This window comes from Pelophylax lessonae, assembly GCF_965119305.1.
Source record: "Pelophylax lessonae genome assembly, chromosome: 10".
NCBI lineage: Eukaryota > Metazoa > Chordata > Amphibia > Anura > Ranidae > Pelophylax > Pelophylax lessonae.
In genome coordinates, this window is record NC_138777.1 from 145,759,353 (window position 1) to 145,777,016 (window position 17,664).

At 42.3% G+C, this 17,664-nt stretch overlaps 1 protein-coding gene across 1 annotated transcript in view; it reads left to right on the top strand.

Annotated features, from left to right (window-relative positions):
* The window catches only part of ACTN3 (actinin alpha 3), a 137,116-nt gene that overhangs the window by 108,407 nt on the left and 11,045 nt on the right, over window positions 1-17,664 (top strand). Inside the window, exons 9-17 of the mRNA XM_082270221.1 lie at window positions 289-381; window positions 602-832; window positions 3,978-4,125; window positions 10,894-11,044; window positions 13,306-13,414; window positions 13,536-13,676; window positions 14,307-14,489; window positions 16,393-16,527; window positions 16,693-16,872. Coding sequence (XP_082126347.1) covers window positions 289-381; window positions 602-832; window positions 3,978-4,125; window positions 10,894-11,044; window positions 13,306-13,414; window positions 13,536-13,676; window positions 14,307-14,489; window positions 16,393-16,527; window positions 16,693-16,872 — 1,371 coding nt within the window. The remainder of the gene's footprint in view (window positions 1-288; window positions 382-601; window positions 833-3,977; window positions 4,126-10,893; window positions 11,045-13,305; window positions 13,415-13,535; window positions 13,677-14,306; window positions 14,490-16,392; window positions 16,528-16,692; window positions 16,873-17,664) is intronic.

Below are 17,664 nucleotides of genomic sequence, written 5' to 3' on the forward strand. Positions count from 1 at the left end.
GATGGTTTTGGTAAGCAGCATAGCTTGTCAATAAATGACTGATTTTCAAAAGATGGGCAGCTTAAAATCAATACATGAAATTTAATTTTGAAGGTCAGACAATCAGAAAAATTGCTTGCTGTTTCCAAACATTAAGTCATAAAAACCATAAGTAGGCAATATTAGGAAATGAATGTAAATGAGTCAAAGGTCAGAGCACACTTTTTCCATGTATTTGCATGTTTTTTTGTTGCTATTGGTTGTGAAGCATAGTGCAAAGCTCCACTGAAATGTAAACTGTTTTTACAGGCTGAGACTGCAGCTAATAGGATCTGCAAAGTCCTTGCTGTGAACCAAGAGAATGAGAAGTTGATGGAAGAATATGAGAAGTTAGCCAGTGAGGTTAGTATGTAATCATGCATGAATTCAATGTGATATATCCTATAATTGGCTATTCTATCATTTACTTGGATAGATACCTTAAATGTACTTATAATTAAATTTACACGTAAATATAGTTTATTAATGTGCAATATGTACTTTATTTTGCCAAAATTGCAGTTCTTGCAGACTGGTATATTGCTTATACAGTGCTGAATAAACTGCCCTTACATTTTCACAGCTTCTGGAATGGATTCGCCGCACTATTCCCTGGCTCGAAAACAAAACCCCTGAAAAAGCTATGAGTGCCATGCAGAAAAAACTAGAGGACTTCAGGGACTACAGAAGGGTACACAAGCCACCCCGTGTTCAGGAGAAGTGCCAGCTGGAGATCAACTTCAACACTCTGCAAACCAAACTGAGACTAAGCAACCGCCCTGCATTCATGCCATCTGAGGGCAAGATGGTGTCTGTAAGTATTAACAACAGCAGTAATGCTACATGCTATACTCATCATTTCCTCCTTGAAACTGCTAAACATAGAGACTACAGAGAAGACTTTAGAAAGGGCTATAATTACCTTGTCAATACTTAGAGCAGGGGTGTCAAACTCAATTTTATTGCGGGCTGCATCAGCGTTATGGTTGCTCTCAAAGGGCCAGTTGTGTCTGCAAGACTGGATGTCCAGAGCACCCCACTTCCCCTTACATTAGATGTCAAGTGCTCCTCCACCAACAGAAATCTCGAGTCGTCCACCCTCCTTTACACCACAGTGCCACCCCCTTTACCTTATGCTGCTGCCAGGAAAAAGCTGGGGCAGAGCTGGAAAGCAGAAAGTGCAAGGTTTGAAGGAGGACAAGAGAAGGGCTGCAGTCAGCTGCCGGAGACTGCTAAATGCTGAGACCAGGAAAGGTGGAAACGAGGTGTGTGTGATGGGGGGGGGGGGAGGAGCCTCTCTGTGGCTACATAGAGAAGCACAGTTCAGACTGCAAGGTAGGAATGGGGTGCCACAGCTACAGAAGAGGTGCAAGGGGCCACATGAAATGGCCTGGTGGGCTGGATTCAGCCCGCAGGCCTTGTTTTTGACACATGTGGCCTAGAGTATTGAAAGGAAATGCACAATAGCAGGCAGAAATCACTCTGAATATGTATGGTACCTCTGCATAGTGGGTTCTCATGCATTTGCACCCAGTGATTGCAATTTTCTTCCCGATCTTCAAAAGCATACACTTACTGTATGTTCTATGCATGAGCTGCAGTCCCAGTTTGCAGTGTGCATAGAACATCAAAATGCACATCAAAATACATTGACATGTAACATTTGCTAAATTTTTGTAGTACCAAAGCTAGTGTGGTCGACAGTGTCCCCATAGCTATCCAACCATGTTGCTCTGTATAGACGAATATATAATTAACAATGCTTGTTTCTGCACCCCTTTTTACTCACGGATCCCCCTAGCTGGGTGATCAGTGAGTAAAAAGCAGTAAAACAGCTCAATACTCACTGATCCCCGACTGGCAGCAGAGATCCGCTCTCCTTCTCCTCACTGTGTGAGGAGAAGCAGAGCCAATCACTGTTACAATGGGTGTGTTGACTCTACATGACGGCTGTGATTGGACACAGCCATCATGTGATCAAGAGGGCCAATCAGAGAGCCCTCCTGCTGAACGGCTTTGCGTTGTGTCCTAGGGACACAGGCACACTGAGATCACGTAGCTCGCAGCTGCAAATGCACAGGGCCACGCGAAGGACGTTCAGAAACATCCACTCAGAAGGAGAAAGCTCCCACTCAGCCGTTTATATGAATTGGCCGGGTGGGAGGAGGTTAACCACTTTACCACCGGAGGATTTTGCTGTCTTCCGTCCAGGCCACTTTTTGCGATTCGGCGCTGTGCGACTTCAACTGACAATTGCGCGGTCGTGCGACGCCGTACCCAAACGAAATTTACGTCCTTTTTTTCCCACAAACAGAGCTTTCTTTTGGTGGTATTTGATCACCTGTGCGATTTTTACTTTTTGCGCTATAAACAAAAAAAGAGCGTTTATTTTGAAAAAATAACAATATTTTTAACATTTTTTTATATGAAATTCCCCCCAAAAAAGATGTAAAAACCAATTTTTTTAAAAATTTTTGGCCAATTTGTTTTATGCTACATATGTTTGGTAAAAAAAATCGCAATAAGCATATTTTGATTGGTTTGCGCAAAAGTTATTGTGTTTACTAACAAAGGGAAAGATTTCTGTCATTTTTGGTGTTTTTTTTTTTAACGCGTAATGGCGGCGATCTGCGATTTTTTTTGCGGGACTGCGACATTGCGGCGGACAGATCGGACCCTTGACTGACATTTTTGACACTTTTGGGGGTACCAGTGACATTACTACAGTAATCAGTGCTATATATATGCACTGTTACTGTAAAAATGACACTGGCAGGGAAGGGGTTAATTTTATTGGAGAGGGAGGGGTTAATGTATGCCTGGTGCTTACTGACGTGTAGGGGGGGAGGTGACTGAGTGACACAAGGACAGATCGGATGTCCAGCTATGCTGAACAGTCCGATCTGTCACTCCCTGTCACTATGGAGATCCGCCCGCTGTGTTTACACACAGCGGGCGGATCTCCAGACTCGATCCCCGACGATCGGGTAAGAGCAGCGGCGATCGCCGCTGCTCCTCCCCTGGCCCGACTCCCGCTGTGAATGAAAACAGCGGGAGCGAGCCTCCGGCGGCGCGCAAGCGCCGCCCAGAAGGGGGAGTGTCTGACGACGTAGTACTACGTCGTCAGACGATAACGAGCCACTCTGCCGCAGTAATATTACTGTGAGCAGACGTAAAGTGGTTAAGATGTGAAATGTGCATTCAAAACAAACAAAGAGCACCAAAAGACATGCACACAATAGTTTTTACTAAAGGCAAATCGACTGTGTACTTTGCAAAATGCAGTTGCTCCAGAGCTTAGTAAATGAGCAGAAGCTATGCTGGCTTCCATCATCTAATTATGTACAAGCAAAAATGCTGTTTTTATAAAATTCTCATTGCACATGATTGGGTATTCTTTGCAAACTGTTTTTCCTCATTTACTAAGCTCTAGAGAAACTGCACTTGCAGAGTGCAAATACACTTTGCAAAATGCAGTCTTTTTGCTTTTAGTAAATCAACCCTTATGTTACCAGAACACCTAAGTCAGCATATGTTTAGGTATTTATCACTGAAACCTCATTTAAATGCAACAATGTATACAAAAGGTAGCAAAAAATGTCCTGCAGTACATTTCTGGGAAGCTCAAATCTTAACCTCAAATATTTTCCGTAGCCATAGCCAAAATGCACACTAATGGCTGCATTTCTAACTTTGCAGCTTCTAAGTTCCAGGATAATCCTGATACATAACATGCCATAAAAAATTTTGCTTTGTACTTTATTTTTTATATAAGATGTAGAAACCCAACAAATTCCAAAGCTTCTAGTAAGCACCTGGAGCAAAATAAAAGTGAGTAATTTCTACCTGGGGTTCTAAAAATAGACTCTGACCACCCTGGCTCTGAAAACAAGAAATTTATTTAATATGATGTATTTGTTTCCATTACTTTTAGTTCTCACTAATTTTTTTTGCCATAGGATATTGCCAATGCTTGGAAAGGTCTAGAGCAAGTGGAGAAGGGTTATGAAGAGTGGCTTTTACTGGAAATAAGGAGACTGGAAAGACTGGAACATCTGGCAGAGAAATTTAAGCAAAAGGCTTCTCTCCATGAGTCGTGGACCAGAGGTAGGAACAGAGTGTTAATCTAACAATAGCTTTTTAATCAAATTGATATAATGATGCTATATCCAACTATAATGTTCAACTTTAACATCACTGATAGTGAGATTTCACTGCTCTTCAGAAAAAACGTTGCAACTTCCTGAAGAAGCAAGAAACCATGCTTATGACCTTTCAGCCAGCTATATCCAACTACAATGTTCAACTTTATCACACTGATCGTAAGGTTTCACTGCTCATCAGAAGAAATTTTACAGTTTCCTGCAGAAGAACAAAACTATGTTTATGGAAATTATTCAACCAAAAATAAGGCATAAAGAAGGATATTTGACTCCCACCTGCATGCAATTTCATGCTTTTAATTTCTGTATTTTGTGGACAATAGAAAACATAGAAAGGCCACGTTCTTTAAATCCAGATAATTCTTTTAAGGGTCCAAAAACAAATCCAAAAACAATACTGTAGTGTATTGCAGTGTTGATATCCTTAGGTTTAATTAGCTTTCCCTATTTCAGACTAAGAACATTTTCAGCAAATACAAAAAAAAAATCCTGTTTATCTTACCAGAAATGCAGTGTATTTGTAACACTGTGAATTGAACTGAAATCACAAACGCTATCTTCCTTCCAAGCTATCTTCTTCTTCCATATAAGGAGTTTGTAGATGCTATAACCTTTGCACAAACCAATCAATATACGCTTATTGGTATTTTTTTTACAGATCTAGAAGGGAGGGTCAAGTGAAACAAAAGGCGATAACTGTGGGGAGTAAGCTGATGGAGAAAATTAAAATACAGTGGCTAGGTGTGGGTAGGATATGCTTCTATGAAGAAGAGGGTTTTCAGGGATTGTCTAAAAGTTAATAGAGTAGGAGATGGTCAGACAGATTGGGGTAAAGAGAGTCCAGGAGGCGAGCATGGGAGGAGGTGACGAGGGAGCTAGAGAGCAGGAGGTTTTGAGAGGAAGGAAGAGAACGATTAGGTTGGTATTTTGATACTAGGCTAGTTGATGTAGCCGGGAGTAAAGTTGTGGATGGCTTTGTAAGTTGTTAGTATTCTTAATTCAATTTGTTGGGTGAGCAGAAGCTAGTGGAGGGATTGACAGAGAGGAGTGGCAGACACTGAACGATTGGTAAGGTGGAAACGTGGATGAGTCTGGCTGCAGCATTCATGATGGACTGAAGGGGGATAGCCTATGTAGAGGTAAGCCAATGAGAACAGAGCTGCAGTAGTCAAGGGGAGAGATGACAAGGGAGTGAATTAAGAGCTTTGTTGCGTCATTGGTTAGAAAGGAGCGTTATATTATAAAGATTAATATCCTCCCTCATATCCTATACATCCTTCAAACAATCCCCATAAAAATTCCATCAACTTTTTTTAAGCATATAAACAACTGTGTGTGAGATTCTAGTGGAACCAAAAACGTCCTAGAATACCCGCTGATCTCCTAACAAAGCCCAAACTCAAGGGCGGCATTGGTCTGCCGGACCCTAAGAAATATTACTGGGCCTGCCATCTCTCTAGAGTGGTAGACTGGACCCTACATAGCCAAGGCAATGATTGGGTCAAACTGGAAAATTCTCTTTCTTCCCTACCGCTACACACGGCACCATGGCTCTCACCACGACTAGGGTTGAGCGAACCCAAACATTAAAACCCGAACCCAAAATCTTACTGTATGTTCGAGTTCGGTGTTCGCCAATTTAATGGCGCGTTTTAAAAAGCTGCAGGGCAGCCAATCAACAAGCGTTTAACTCGTCTGCCCTTAGAAGCCATCACAGCCATGCCTACTAATTGCTTTGCTGTGATTGGCCAGTGCAGCGTGTGACCCAGCCTCTATATAAGCTGGAGTCACGTAGCTCTAACTAGTGTAGGGAAAGGCTGCGGCTGCTGCTTTGAAGGAGAGAATAGGAGGACAGAATCTTTACTCAGAAGAATTCAGCGATCTACATAGATTTTGTTGTGTGGGTGCAGTGCACAAACTTTTTACCCTGCCCTGAGCCCAGTGACATAGAAAAATAACTTTTATCCATCTGTTAGTTAGGTGGGCGGCGACGGCCATTTTATGCAAGCTCGGTGCACCAGCACTGCATATGTGCTTTTGTGACATTCAAATCCAAGCTTGAAATACTTCAATAATTTTCAGGCTTTGAAAAAACACCCATTTTTTTTGTCAATACCCTCCATCTGGGGCCTCTGCCGCATTAGTCAGTGTGCATTTTAAGCTATAAATATAGCTATAACTTTCTGGGTTTTTTAAAACACTGGGCTAAAATACACAATTTTATTGCCCTTGCTGCATGTGTACGTGTCAAATTCAAGGGATAACCCTGCTGTCATATTCTGTTAGTAAAAAAACACCCTTTTTTGGGGAAAATACAGAATTTTACAGCCCTTGCTGCATCTATGATAAAAACAAGCTTGAAATACTTCAATAATTTTAAGGCTTTGAAAGAACACCCATTTTTGGCAATACCCTCCATCTGGGGCCTCTGCCGCATTAGACAGTGTGCAATTTAAGCTACAAATACAGCTATAATTTTCTGTCTTTTAAAAAACACCCTTTTTGGGCAAAATACTTAATATTGCAGCCTTTGCTGCATCTGTCATTGTGAGATAAACCCTTTACATACTGTTGTTCTATTCTGCTATTTAAAAAACACCCATTTAGAGGAAAAATCTTAAATTGCCTCCTAGTCTGTATCTGTACATATGAGATACACCCTTTAGATACTGTTTTTCTATTCTGCTATTCAAAAAACACCCATTTAGGGCAAGATCCTAAATTTGAGAAATATGAGGAGAACGTCAAATAAGGAACGTGGCCCCGGTCGTGGTGCTGCTGGGGGAGCTCCTGTTGCAGGGAGAGGACGTGGTTGATCTATGGCAGCTACACCCACAAGTGAAACACCTTCCTCAGGTGCGAGTAGGTGACAGAACCTGCAGCGGTATTTGGTCAGTGTATGTTGAGGCCAGAACAAGTACAGGCGATAGTAGTTTGGGTTGCTGACAGTGCCTCCATTTTCTTCACATTGTCTCCCACCCAGTCTCCTGCTGAAAGATCAGAGTTGGCACCTGCAGCCGATGTCCATCAGTCTTTCACCTCAACCCCTTGCAAATCAGCCAAGCAGTCTGAGCCCCAAGTCATGCAGCAGTCTCTTCTGCTTTTTGATGACTCTGTTAGCAGTGTTTCCTAGGGTCATCCACCTAGCCCTGCCCCAGAAGTGGAATAGATTGAGTGCACCGATGCCCAACCAGTTATGTTTCAAGATGAGTACATGGGAGAACCATCGCAGCACGTCTCGGATGATGACAAAACACAGGTGCCAACTGCTGCGGCTTTCGGAATTGTGCAGACCGACAAGGAGGGGTGAAGACTGGGTGGAAGATGATGTGGAGGACGATGAGGTCCTCGACCCCACATGGAATCAACGTCATGCAGGTCACCTGTGTAGTTTGGAGGAAGAGGTGGCTGTCACACAGAGCCACCAGCACAGAAGAAGGAGCAGGGTGCAAAAGCGGAGCCGCTGTCCCATAGACAGTACGCTTGCTACTGCCCAACGCAACAAGAGAGCGAGCACACCAATGCCAGCTCCAAGGAGTTCCCTAGCGTGGCAGTTCTTCAGACGATGTGCTGATGACAAGACACAAGTGGTTTGCATGCTGTGCAATCAGAGCCTGAAGCAAGGCATAAACGCTCTCAACCTGAGCACAACCTGCATGACCAGGCATCTAAGTGCAAAGCATGAGCTGCAGTGGAGTAGACACTTCAAAAACCAAGAAAGGTCTCTGGCTCGTCCTGCTTCCTCTTCTGCTGCAGTCTCAGCCTCTTCATCCACCTCTGTAGTGACAGTGGCACTTGCCACCCCGAAAACAGAGGATCTGCCAGCAAGACCACCATCTGGGTCACCAACCATCTCCACAGTGTCCCATGGAAGCGTTCATCTCTCTATCTCCCAAACACTGGAGCGGAAGAGGAAGTACCCCCCCTACCCACCCACAATCCCTGGCCATGAATGCAAGAATTTCAAAATTCCTGGCCTTTGAAATGCTTTCATTCCGTCTGGTGGAGACGCAGAGTTTTAAAAGCCTTATGGCGGTGGCTGTCCCACAGTACGACGTGCCCAGCCGCCACTACTTTTCCAGGCGAGCCATCCCTTACCTGCACAACCAAGTGGGGGACAAAATCAGGTGTGCACTGCGCAACGCCATCTGTAGCAAGGTCCACCTAATTACGGATATGTGGACCAGTAAGCACGGTCAGGGACGTTAAATCTCACTAACAGCACACTGGGTAAATGCAGTGGCGGCTGGGCCTGAGGCGGATAGCAGTTTGGCGAATATCCTTCCACCACCGAGGATTGCAGGGCGCTTCGGTTTGCCTCCTGTTGCTAACTCCTCCTACTTCGCTTCCTCGTCCTCTACCACCTCCTCATCAGCGTAACACCTTCACCGCCAACTTCAGCACAGTCAGGGGTAAACGACAGCAGGCAGTTTTAAAACTTGCCTGTTTGGGGAAAAAAACCCACACCGTGCAGGAGTTTTGGAGGGCCATTGAACAACAGACCGATGAGTGGTTGGTGCCAGTGAGCCTCAAGCCCGGCCTGGTGGTGTGCGATAATGGGCAAAATCTCGTAGCAGCTCTGGTCCTAGCCAGTTTGATGCACTTCCCTTTCCTGGCAAATGTGCTGAATTTGGTGGTGCAGAGGTTCCTTAAAAATGACCCCGATATGTCAGAGCTGCTGCAGAAAGTGCGGGCCGTCTGTGCTTACTTTCGGCGTTCTCACTCTGCTGCTGCTCGCCTGTCAGCGATGCAGCGTAACTTCGGCCTTCCCGCTCACCTCCTCATATGTGACGTGCCCACATGGTGGAACTCCACCTTGCACATGCTGGCAGAGGTGCACATGCTGGTGGAGTTGCAGCTGCAGCACGCACACGTGAGTCGCTCTGCGGAACAGCACCACTTCACCACCAATAACTGGGCCTCCATGCGAAACCTGTGTGCCTTGTTGCGCTGTTTCAAGTACTCCACCAACATGGCCAGTGCCGATGACGCCATTCTCAGCATTACTATCCCACTTCTATGCCTCCTTGAAAAAAGGCTTTGGGCGATGATGGAAGAGGATGTGGCACAGGAGGAGGAGGAGGAGGAAGAGGGATCATTTCCAAGGCTTTCAGGGCAGTCATTCACAAGTGGCTCCGAGGGTGGGTTCCTGCACTCACAAACGCCAGGTACACAATTGTCGAGCAAGGGCACAGTTCTGGAGGATGACCAGGTGGAGGATGAGGAGATGGAGGAGGAGGAACCATGTTCACAGCAGGGTGGCACCAGACCAGCTCATGGCCATTACTGGTGCGTGGCTGAGGAGATACAGAGGACACAGACAATACACCTCCCACAGAGGACAGGTTTTCGTTGCCTCTGGGCAACGTGGCACACATGAGCGATTACATTCTGCAGTGTCTCCGCAACGACTGCCGAGTTGCCCACATTCTAACTTGTGCTGATTACTGGGTGGCCACGCTGCTGGATCCCCGTTACAAGGACAACGTACCATCCTTAATTCCCTCGCTGGAGCATCATTGTAAGATGCACAAGTACAAGAGCACGCTGGTAGATGCACTGCTGGTGGCATTCCCACCTGACAGCGGGGGCACAGTGGAAGCACAAGGCGAAGGCAGAGGAGGAGGAAGAGGTCGCCAACGCAGCCAGTTCACCACCAGCAATTCAGAATGCAGGGTTAGCATAGCCGAAATGTGGAAAAGATTTGTCAGCTAGCCACAACAACCAGCACCACCAGCTGATATGGAACGTCTTAGCTTGAGGCAGCATTTCACCAACATGGTGGAGCAGTATGTGTGCACGTGCCTACACGTACTGAATAACGGGTCTGCCCCCTTCAACTTCTGGGTCTCCAAATTGGGCACATGGCCTGAGTTTGCCCTTTATGCCTTGGAGGTGCTGGCCTGCCCTGCAGCCAGTGTATTATCTGAACGTGTATTTAGCACGGCAGGGGGTGTTATCACAGACAAGCGCAGCCGCCTGTCCAGAGCCAATGTGGACAAGCTCACGTTCATTAAAATGAACCAGGTATGGATCCCACAGGACTTGTCAGTACCTTGTGCAGAATAGACATGTATACCGGCCTTACCCAGCTATTGTTGTATTTTTTAATCTTTCTCGCTCTTTTGGGGTGTACCCTAATTTAAAAAAATAAAATTTAAAACAAAAACCAGTGTTGGCTACCTCGTCCTCCTCCACCACAGCTTCCACCTACACCATCTTATTTCACATAATATTTCTTCATCTTATCAGTGGTTATCGTCAGACAGATGCTCATATTAGAGCAACTGGAATACGACTCCACTCTATCATTCATTACAGCTACCATACCAATTTTAATTATCCCCAATCAGAGGAAATCATTCTCACGAATTCCCTTAATCTCAGACAAAAAGACTCCTTATTGTTTTTGTTATTAAAAGTTCACTACTGGTTAACACCGTATGGATACACCTAATGTACGATCAAAACTGCTTTGACCTATTTTGTACCAGTTAAAAAAAATTGTTAGCACCAGGAGAGCTCAAGATGACCACACTTATATGTACATTTTCATACCATTTTCTATGAAAACGTTGGAAAAATTCTGATTGTTATGCATGAAAATGCTTTATACTTAACATTTATATTCAATAAAATTATTTTGAAAAAAAAAAGAAAGGGGTGCATTTTGAAGATGTTTACTAATCTCTGTGCTTTGTGCACAATACAGGAAAGGAGGAACTGCTGTCCCAGAGAGATTATGAATCAGCTTCTCTAATGGAGATCCGTGCCTTGGTACGCAAACACGAAGCATTTGAGAGTGACCTTGCTGCCCACCAGGACCGTGTAGAGCAGATCGCTGCTATTGCCCAGGAACTGAAGTGAGTGTATTATGCATCTTTACAGGATGTCCAACTTACAAGCTAAACTTAATGAACTATTTATTTGGGCAACTATATGGCAAATGAGGTTCAGTGTTGATAAATGTAAGTCCGTGCACCTGTGGGCTAAAAACATGCATGTATCATAAATTCTAGGAGGAGATCAACTGGGGGAGTCAATGGTTGAGAAGGATCTTGATGTTCTAGTAGATCATAGACTTAATAATAGCATGCAATGCCAAGCTGCAGTTTCTAAAGCTAGCAAAATACTTTCCTATTTCGTATTATAAGAGGTATAAACTCCAAAGAGATTGAAAGAGAAAGAGAGAGACATATTTTGTCCCTGCACAAATTATTAATAAGACCTCATCTGGAATATGCAGTTCAGTTTTGACTTTTTACAAAAAGGATATCAGAGAACTGGAGAGAGTGTAGAGAAGGACAACCAAAATGATAAAAGACATGGAGGAGCTCAGCTATGAGGAAAGATTAGGAGGGATATGATCACCATGTAAAAATACATATGTGGTCTATATAGTGAACTTGGTGTCCAGTTATTCACTTTCAGGTCATTACAGAGGACAAGGGGGACACTGCCTGGAGGAAAAGAGATTTAACTTCCACATACACAAAGGCTACTTCACAGTAAGAGCTGTGAAAATATGAAATATACACCTTCAATAACTAAGGCAGTTCAGTAGACTATTTAAAAAAAGAGCTTAATGCATTCTTAAAGTTACAAAATACAACTGAAGTGTATCCAGGGAATATCCAATTGCCTCCTTGGGGATCAGGAAGGAATTATTTTTCTGCCACCGGAACAAACTGGATCCTGCGTGTTTTTTTTTGCCTTCCTCTGGAGCAACTGTGGATGTAAACTATATTCTCAAAATTATTGGGACACATGCCTTTATATGCACATGATTTTTAATGGCATCCCAGTCTTAGTCCTTAGGGTTCAATATTGAGTTGGCCCACCCTTTGCAGCTATAACAACTCTTCTGGGAAGGCTGCCCACAAGGTTTAGTAGTGTGTCTTTGGGAATGTTTGACCATTTTTCCAGAAGCACATTTGTGAGGTCAGGCACTGATGTTGGACAAGAAGGCTCACAGTCTCCGCTCTAATTTATCCCAAAGGTATTCTCTTGAGTTGAGGTCAGGACTCTGTGCAGGCCAGTCATGTTCCTCCACCCCAAACTCACTCATCTATGTCTTCATGGACCTTGCTTTGTGCACTGGTGCGCAGTCATGTTTGAACAGGAAGGGGCCATCCCAAAACTGTTCCCACAAAGTTGGGAGCATGAAATTGTCCAAAATGTCTTGGTATGCTGACACCTTAAGAGTTCCCTTCACTGGAACTAAGGAGCCAAGCCCAACCACTGAAAAACAACCCCACACTATAATCCCCCCTCCACCAAATGATTTGGACCAGTGCACAAAACAAGGTCCATAAAGACATGGAATAGCGAGTTTAGGGTGGAGGAACTTGACGGACTAAGACTGGGATGCCTTTAAAGTTCATGTGCATGTAAAGGCAGGTATGCCAATACTTTTTGACACTATAGTGCAGCTTTGTGTTTATGGAGGTTTTCTATTAGTTTTCTTTTTTTTTATTGGTTCAACTGAACTAGTTTTCCCAAAACTTAGTGAATCTAGTAAAATTGCACTTTGCACAGAATACCTAGTCACATGTAAGGAAAGTTGAAAAAAAAAACCTGAATTTTTGCTTGCAAATGACTGAATGATGGTGTCTACCAAGCATCACTTATTCATTACTTTACACATTACAACTTCCCCGACAAGGTAGTGTAACTTACATTGCAAGGTGAACACTTTATTTTCATTTAGTAAATAAACCCAATTAACCCCAGTATATCAGGACCATATGTTATTTTCCTTAAGTTTATCAATATTACCATCCCCTTCACTCAGTGTAACTGTAGATAAAACCTGCTTTAAGTATTTTAAACAGGTTAGCTGCAGTTTGACTTTACTTTATTGCCTATTTAAAGTCCACCCAAAAACGACATGTCTATTAAAAGTGACCTGTCTATAATGCTGCTGATTGCACTGCAGAATTAAAAGCGTCACCCTGTTAAAGGATGTATGAAATAAACAGGATCTATTGCTTACATCAACATAATAAATAAAAGTATGTTACAGACAGGGCGCCGAAAAATTGCCGTTTACTCTGTTGACAAAATATATGTCATTTGTACTTTTGCCTAGTCACTCATTAAAATTTAATTTTTTTTTCTACAGTGAACTTGATTACCATGATGCCGCCACTGTTAATAGCCGCTGTCAGGCAATCTGTGACCAGTGGGACACTCTAGGCACTCTCACACAGAAAAGAAGAGATGCTCTTGAGGTAAAAAAAAAAAAATTACATTTATCCATAGTTACAAAATATGTTGAGATTATTATGTTTGCTTATGCAGATACAAAGTCTGGAAAAAGTAATAAATTAGTATGTGTTTGGTATTTTATAGCGTGTTGAGAAGCTCCTTGAAACTATTGACCAGCTCTACTTGGAGTTTGCTAAAAGAGCTGCTCCATTCAATAACTGGATGGATGGAGCAATAGAGGATCTGCAGGACATGTTTATTGTGCACAGCATTGAAGAGATCCAGGTAAAAATCGCACCTAAATGTATACAAATACAGTGAATATTGCAATGGACTTCATGCCATCAGTCATTACCTATCTGGAAAAAAAAAAACTATGAAAGAGTAAAATTAATTGTTCAAAAACAGGATGGACTTTAGTCTTCCAGAGCAGGGATTTCCTTTGAACTCTGGTTGGAAAGACATCACATAATTGCAAATAACAGCTCTAAAGCAGTTTTTATACAGACATGTATGTAGTAATTTGTGCATGGTAGAATTTTGGAAATATCATCAAAAAAATTATTCTCCTAATAGTTCACATCATTCCTTAATGCATATTTTAAATATTATTATTTAAATATAGTGAAACTATGCAGTGATAATATTTTAGAGAGACTCTACAAAACTAATGGGCATAGTTAAAAAAGGGATAGTCATCTATAATGTAATTCTAGTGAATAAAGTAAGTTTAGATCTCATAAGTTTACCCCTATAAAGCAACCACAATAGACTAAAATGTTTCTAGTATTTTTTGTTGTGAACAAACTCCTTAATGGGAAGATCACTAGAAATTGTATACAAAATCTGTTTCTAATGCATTATTTCAGAAAGTTGTATTTAAATGTAACACTAATATCTGTATTTTTATCACAGAGCCTGATCACAGCACATGAACAGTTCAAGGCCACACTTCCAGAAGCTGACAAAGAGAAAATGTCAATTTTGGGCATCCAGGCTGAGATTCAGAAAATTGCCCAGACCTATGGAATTAAACTTTCTGGAATTAACCCATACACCAACCTTACCCACCTCGATATTGCCAATAAGTGGGAGACAGTAAGTAAATATTAAAATCGTAGTTCTATTGTTTAGCATAACATTGCATAAAATTAAAGATCGTATTATAGCAAGAAGGACATCTATTAGCTTGGGCTAAATAGTAGAAGCTAAACTCTAACAATCTGTATATATCAGAACAGGCGTTAAAAGTACTAGAAACATCATATAAAGCTATGTAATTGAAACATTTGTTAGATGTACCCATTCACATAACATAACCTATTGACTGAAAAAGTTCAAACACACCTAAAATTTTATTTGTCCAGGCATTGCTGTAGTACATCAATCCACATCAGAGATCGTGTGATATAAGGACCACTTATGGTGGTACAGCAGAACTGTACTCAGTTTCACCAAATGTGGGCCTCTTGCTGTTTGTCAAAAATTGAAGGCCTAATATAGAAATTCTTTCTACTAATAAGTTCCTTAAACCCACCAGACAGAATAATGCTTTCCTTAGATTTTTGAGATTTGTGATACAGACCGCAGAGATAAAAAAAAGTTATTCAGAATGTACACTTCCAGTGACCCTATATGGCCTTCTCTGCATTCAGGCAGGCTACACCAAATACTAGTTAAAGACAATATGTGGACTTTTTGAGTGAAACCTATTTTTTATGCTTGCTGGATAACTGGAGCTTACAGGTCTCACTTTTTGCCTAAAATTGCTCTTTAAAGAGGATATTCGGTAAGTTAACAAAAACATCAGTCAACAGCTATAAATACTGTAGTTGCTGACTTTTATAAAGGGACACCCACCTGTCCAGGGATCCAGTGTTGTCTTCACCTTTGCCGGTTCTGGGTCCCCAGCACTGCTATCTTGGATGTGGGAATCTGACTGTGACTCCCTGCAGCTTCACAGCTGATTTGCGACTGTGCATGTGTGAGTCGTACTGCCCTTTGTGAAAGTACCTGCAGCCTCCTAGGACCTATGATGTGTCATGGCCGGCTGCGAGTGGGGGTAAACCCAGGGGAAATAGGAGCAGTTACCTGCCAGTAAAAAAGGTACCCATTCCCTGCAAAGAAAATGGGCGGGGGGGAATTAGAAAAAGTGCCACTTCTCTTTCGGGGTGAAGTTGCACTTAAAGAACTAAATAATAAATGATAATCAGCGCTATCAAGCTAACATAAAATTATTAGGCGTATGTAACAAGTTGTTACCTACAGTATAACACTTTACAATGATTCATGCATACAACATAAAGTGCAACAGTGAAATATAGTGCAGTGTAATATGAATATATCCCATAGTTCATTCAAAGTGAAAAATGGTCCAATATAGCACAATCTGCAAGGTCCAGTCTTCCTGAACAATAAAGATGAAATAGAAGGAAACACTTGAGTGTCTTAAAATTCAATTCACACAATGGTGCTCATCCTCCACCAGGTGAATAACCTGCTCACCTTAAATAAAAAGTAAAAACACATGTGATAAATTGTGCTTTAGGTTCGAGTAGCCCGTCCTCCTGTCTGCACTCCAGATGGCTATATCCTCCAGCTCCCCCAGCACAGCTTACAATTCACCAGCAGGTTTTATGGAAGATACAAAAGGCGCAAACATAGTGTACTCTCGCTAAAAAGCTTTTATTCCCGCATACAAAGATAACCACTTACTAAAAGCAGATAATACCAGAGCGTTCTATTCCTCTAGTCGAACACAGACTCAACTCCCGGGTGAGAGCACAGCATGACTTCATAGGCTTGGCTCCTCCCTATCTGCGTTACTCCCTGTGATTGGGCTTCTTCACTATTTACTATTTTGCACTATTGCACTTTATGTTGTATGCATTTGATGATAGATTGCACTACACTTTTATTTATTAGGTAATCCACTTTAAGAACTGACTTCATTCGTAATGGAAGATTTTGCCACTCAGTATTTCTCATTTGATTTCAACAGGCAAAACAACTGGTTCCCCACAGAGACCAAACTCTGCAGGAGGAGCTTGCCCGTCAACAAGCTAATGAACGTTTGCGTCGCCAATTTGCAGCACAAGCTAATGTTATTGGACCCTGGATCCAGACCAAGATGGAGGTAAGTTAAAAAGGTGTTATCCTTCAGATAAGTAAGTTTTAAACCAGTCATTTTAGATAAATAAAAAACTCAAATTATATGTTAATTTTGCTATCATTGTTAAATAATTATCTTTTAACTTATAGGAAAAATATTTATGGGCATTTTATTTTCATCCCTGTTTAGGAGATTGGTCGTATATCTATAGACATTAGCAGTTCCTTGGAAGACCAGATGAATCATCTCAAGCAATATGAGCAGAATATCATCAACTATAAGTCTAACATTGATAAATTGGAGGGAGATCATCAACTCATCCAAGAGTCTCTTATCTTTGACAACAAACACACAAATTACAGCATGGAAGTAAGGGACAACCTCTTTCTTTACTTTCTCCAAGACAAAAAAAGTTTTGGATGGAGTTTGTGTATTCAGGACCTATCATACTGCCTAGACCAGGGTTTCTCAACCATGGTTTCCACACAACACTAGAGTTCTAGGCTAGAGGGAGCCAATTTTAGGAATGGAAAGGAAGGATGAGAAAGCGGAGTAAGCTGTGTGTTTTTTAAACTGTGTTGACAGGTGTTCGTCCCATGTAGAACCCTTGTAATGTAAACAATTGGGGGGGGGGCAGTGAGCAATGAGGGAGCAGAACAGGGGAGAAGGTTTCCTTACAGAAATTTGTCCTACAGATGGGAGAAATGTCAAGTTGTCAAGTTGTCAGCACAGTAAGAAAGAGAGATAAAACAGCAATGAGAGGAGAAAGAGCAGGATTGGGGAAGAGGAATATTACTGACAGTAGTTTGCCCCTGTTCTGGGCACAATCTAAGGCATGGGTGTCCAACCTTTTGGCTTTTCTGGGCCACATTGAGTGTAGAGAAATTTTCTCGGGCCGCATATAAAATATATACTATAGTTACGGTATATAAGTAATAAAACGCAGCCGTGCCCTTCCTGCGCCGTATCACGAATACTGGAATCAGTATACAGAGGATTACTTCTTCTGAGAGATATTAAAGGAAAAATCTAACCACCATGACCACTTCAGTGATTTGAAGTGGTGATGGTGGTAGGAGTCAGAAACACTGCACAAGCTGGGATATTTACAGTTATGTGCTGGGGGCTAGTTGCACCCCTAGCACATATGACTTAGGCAGC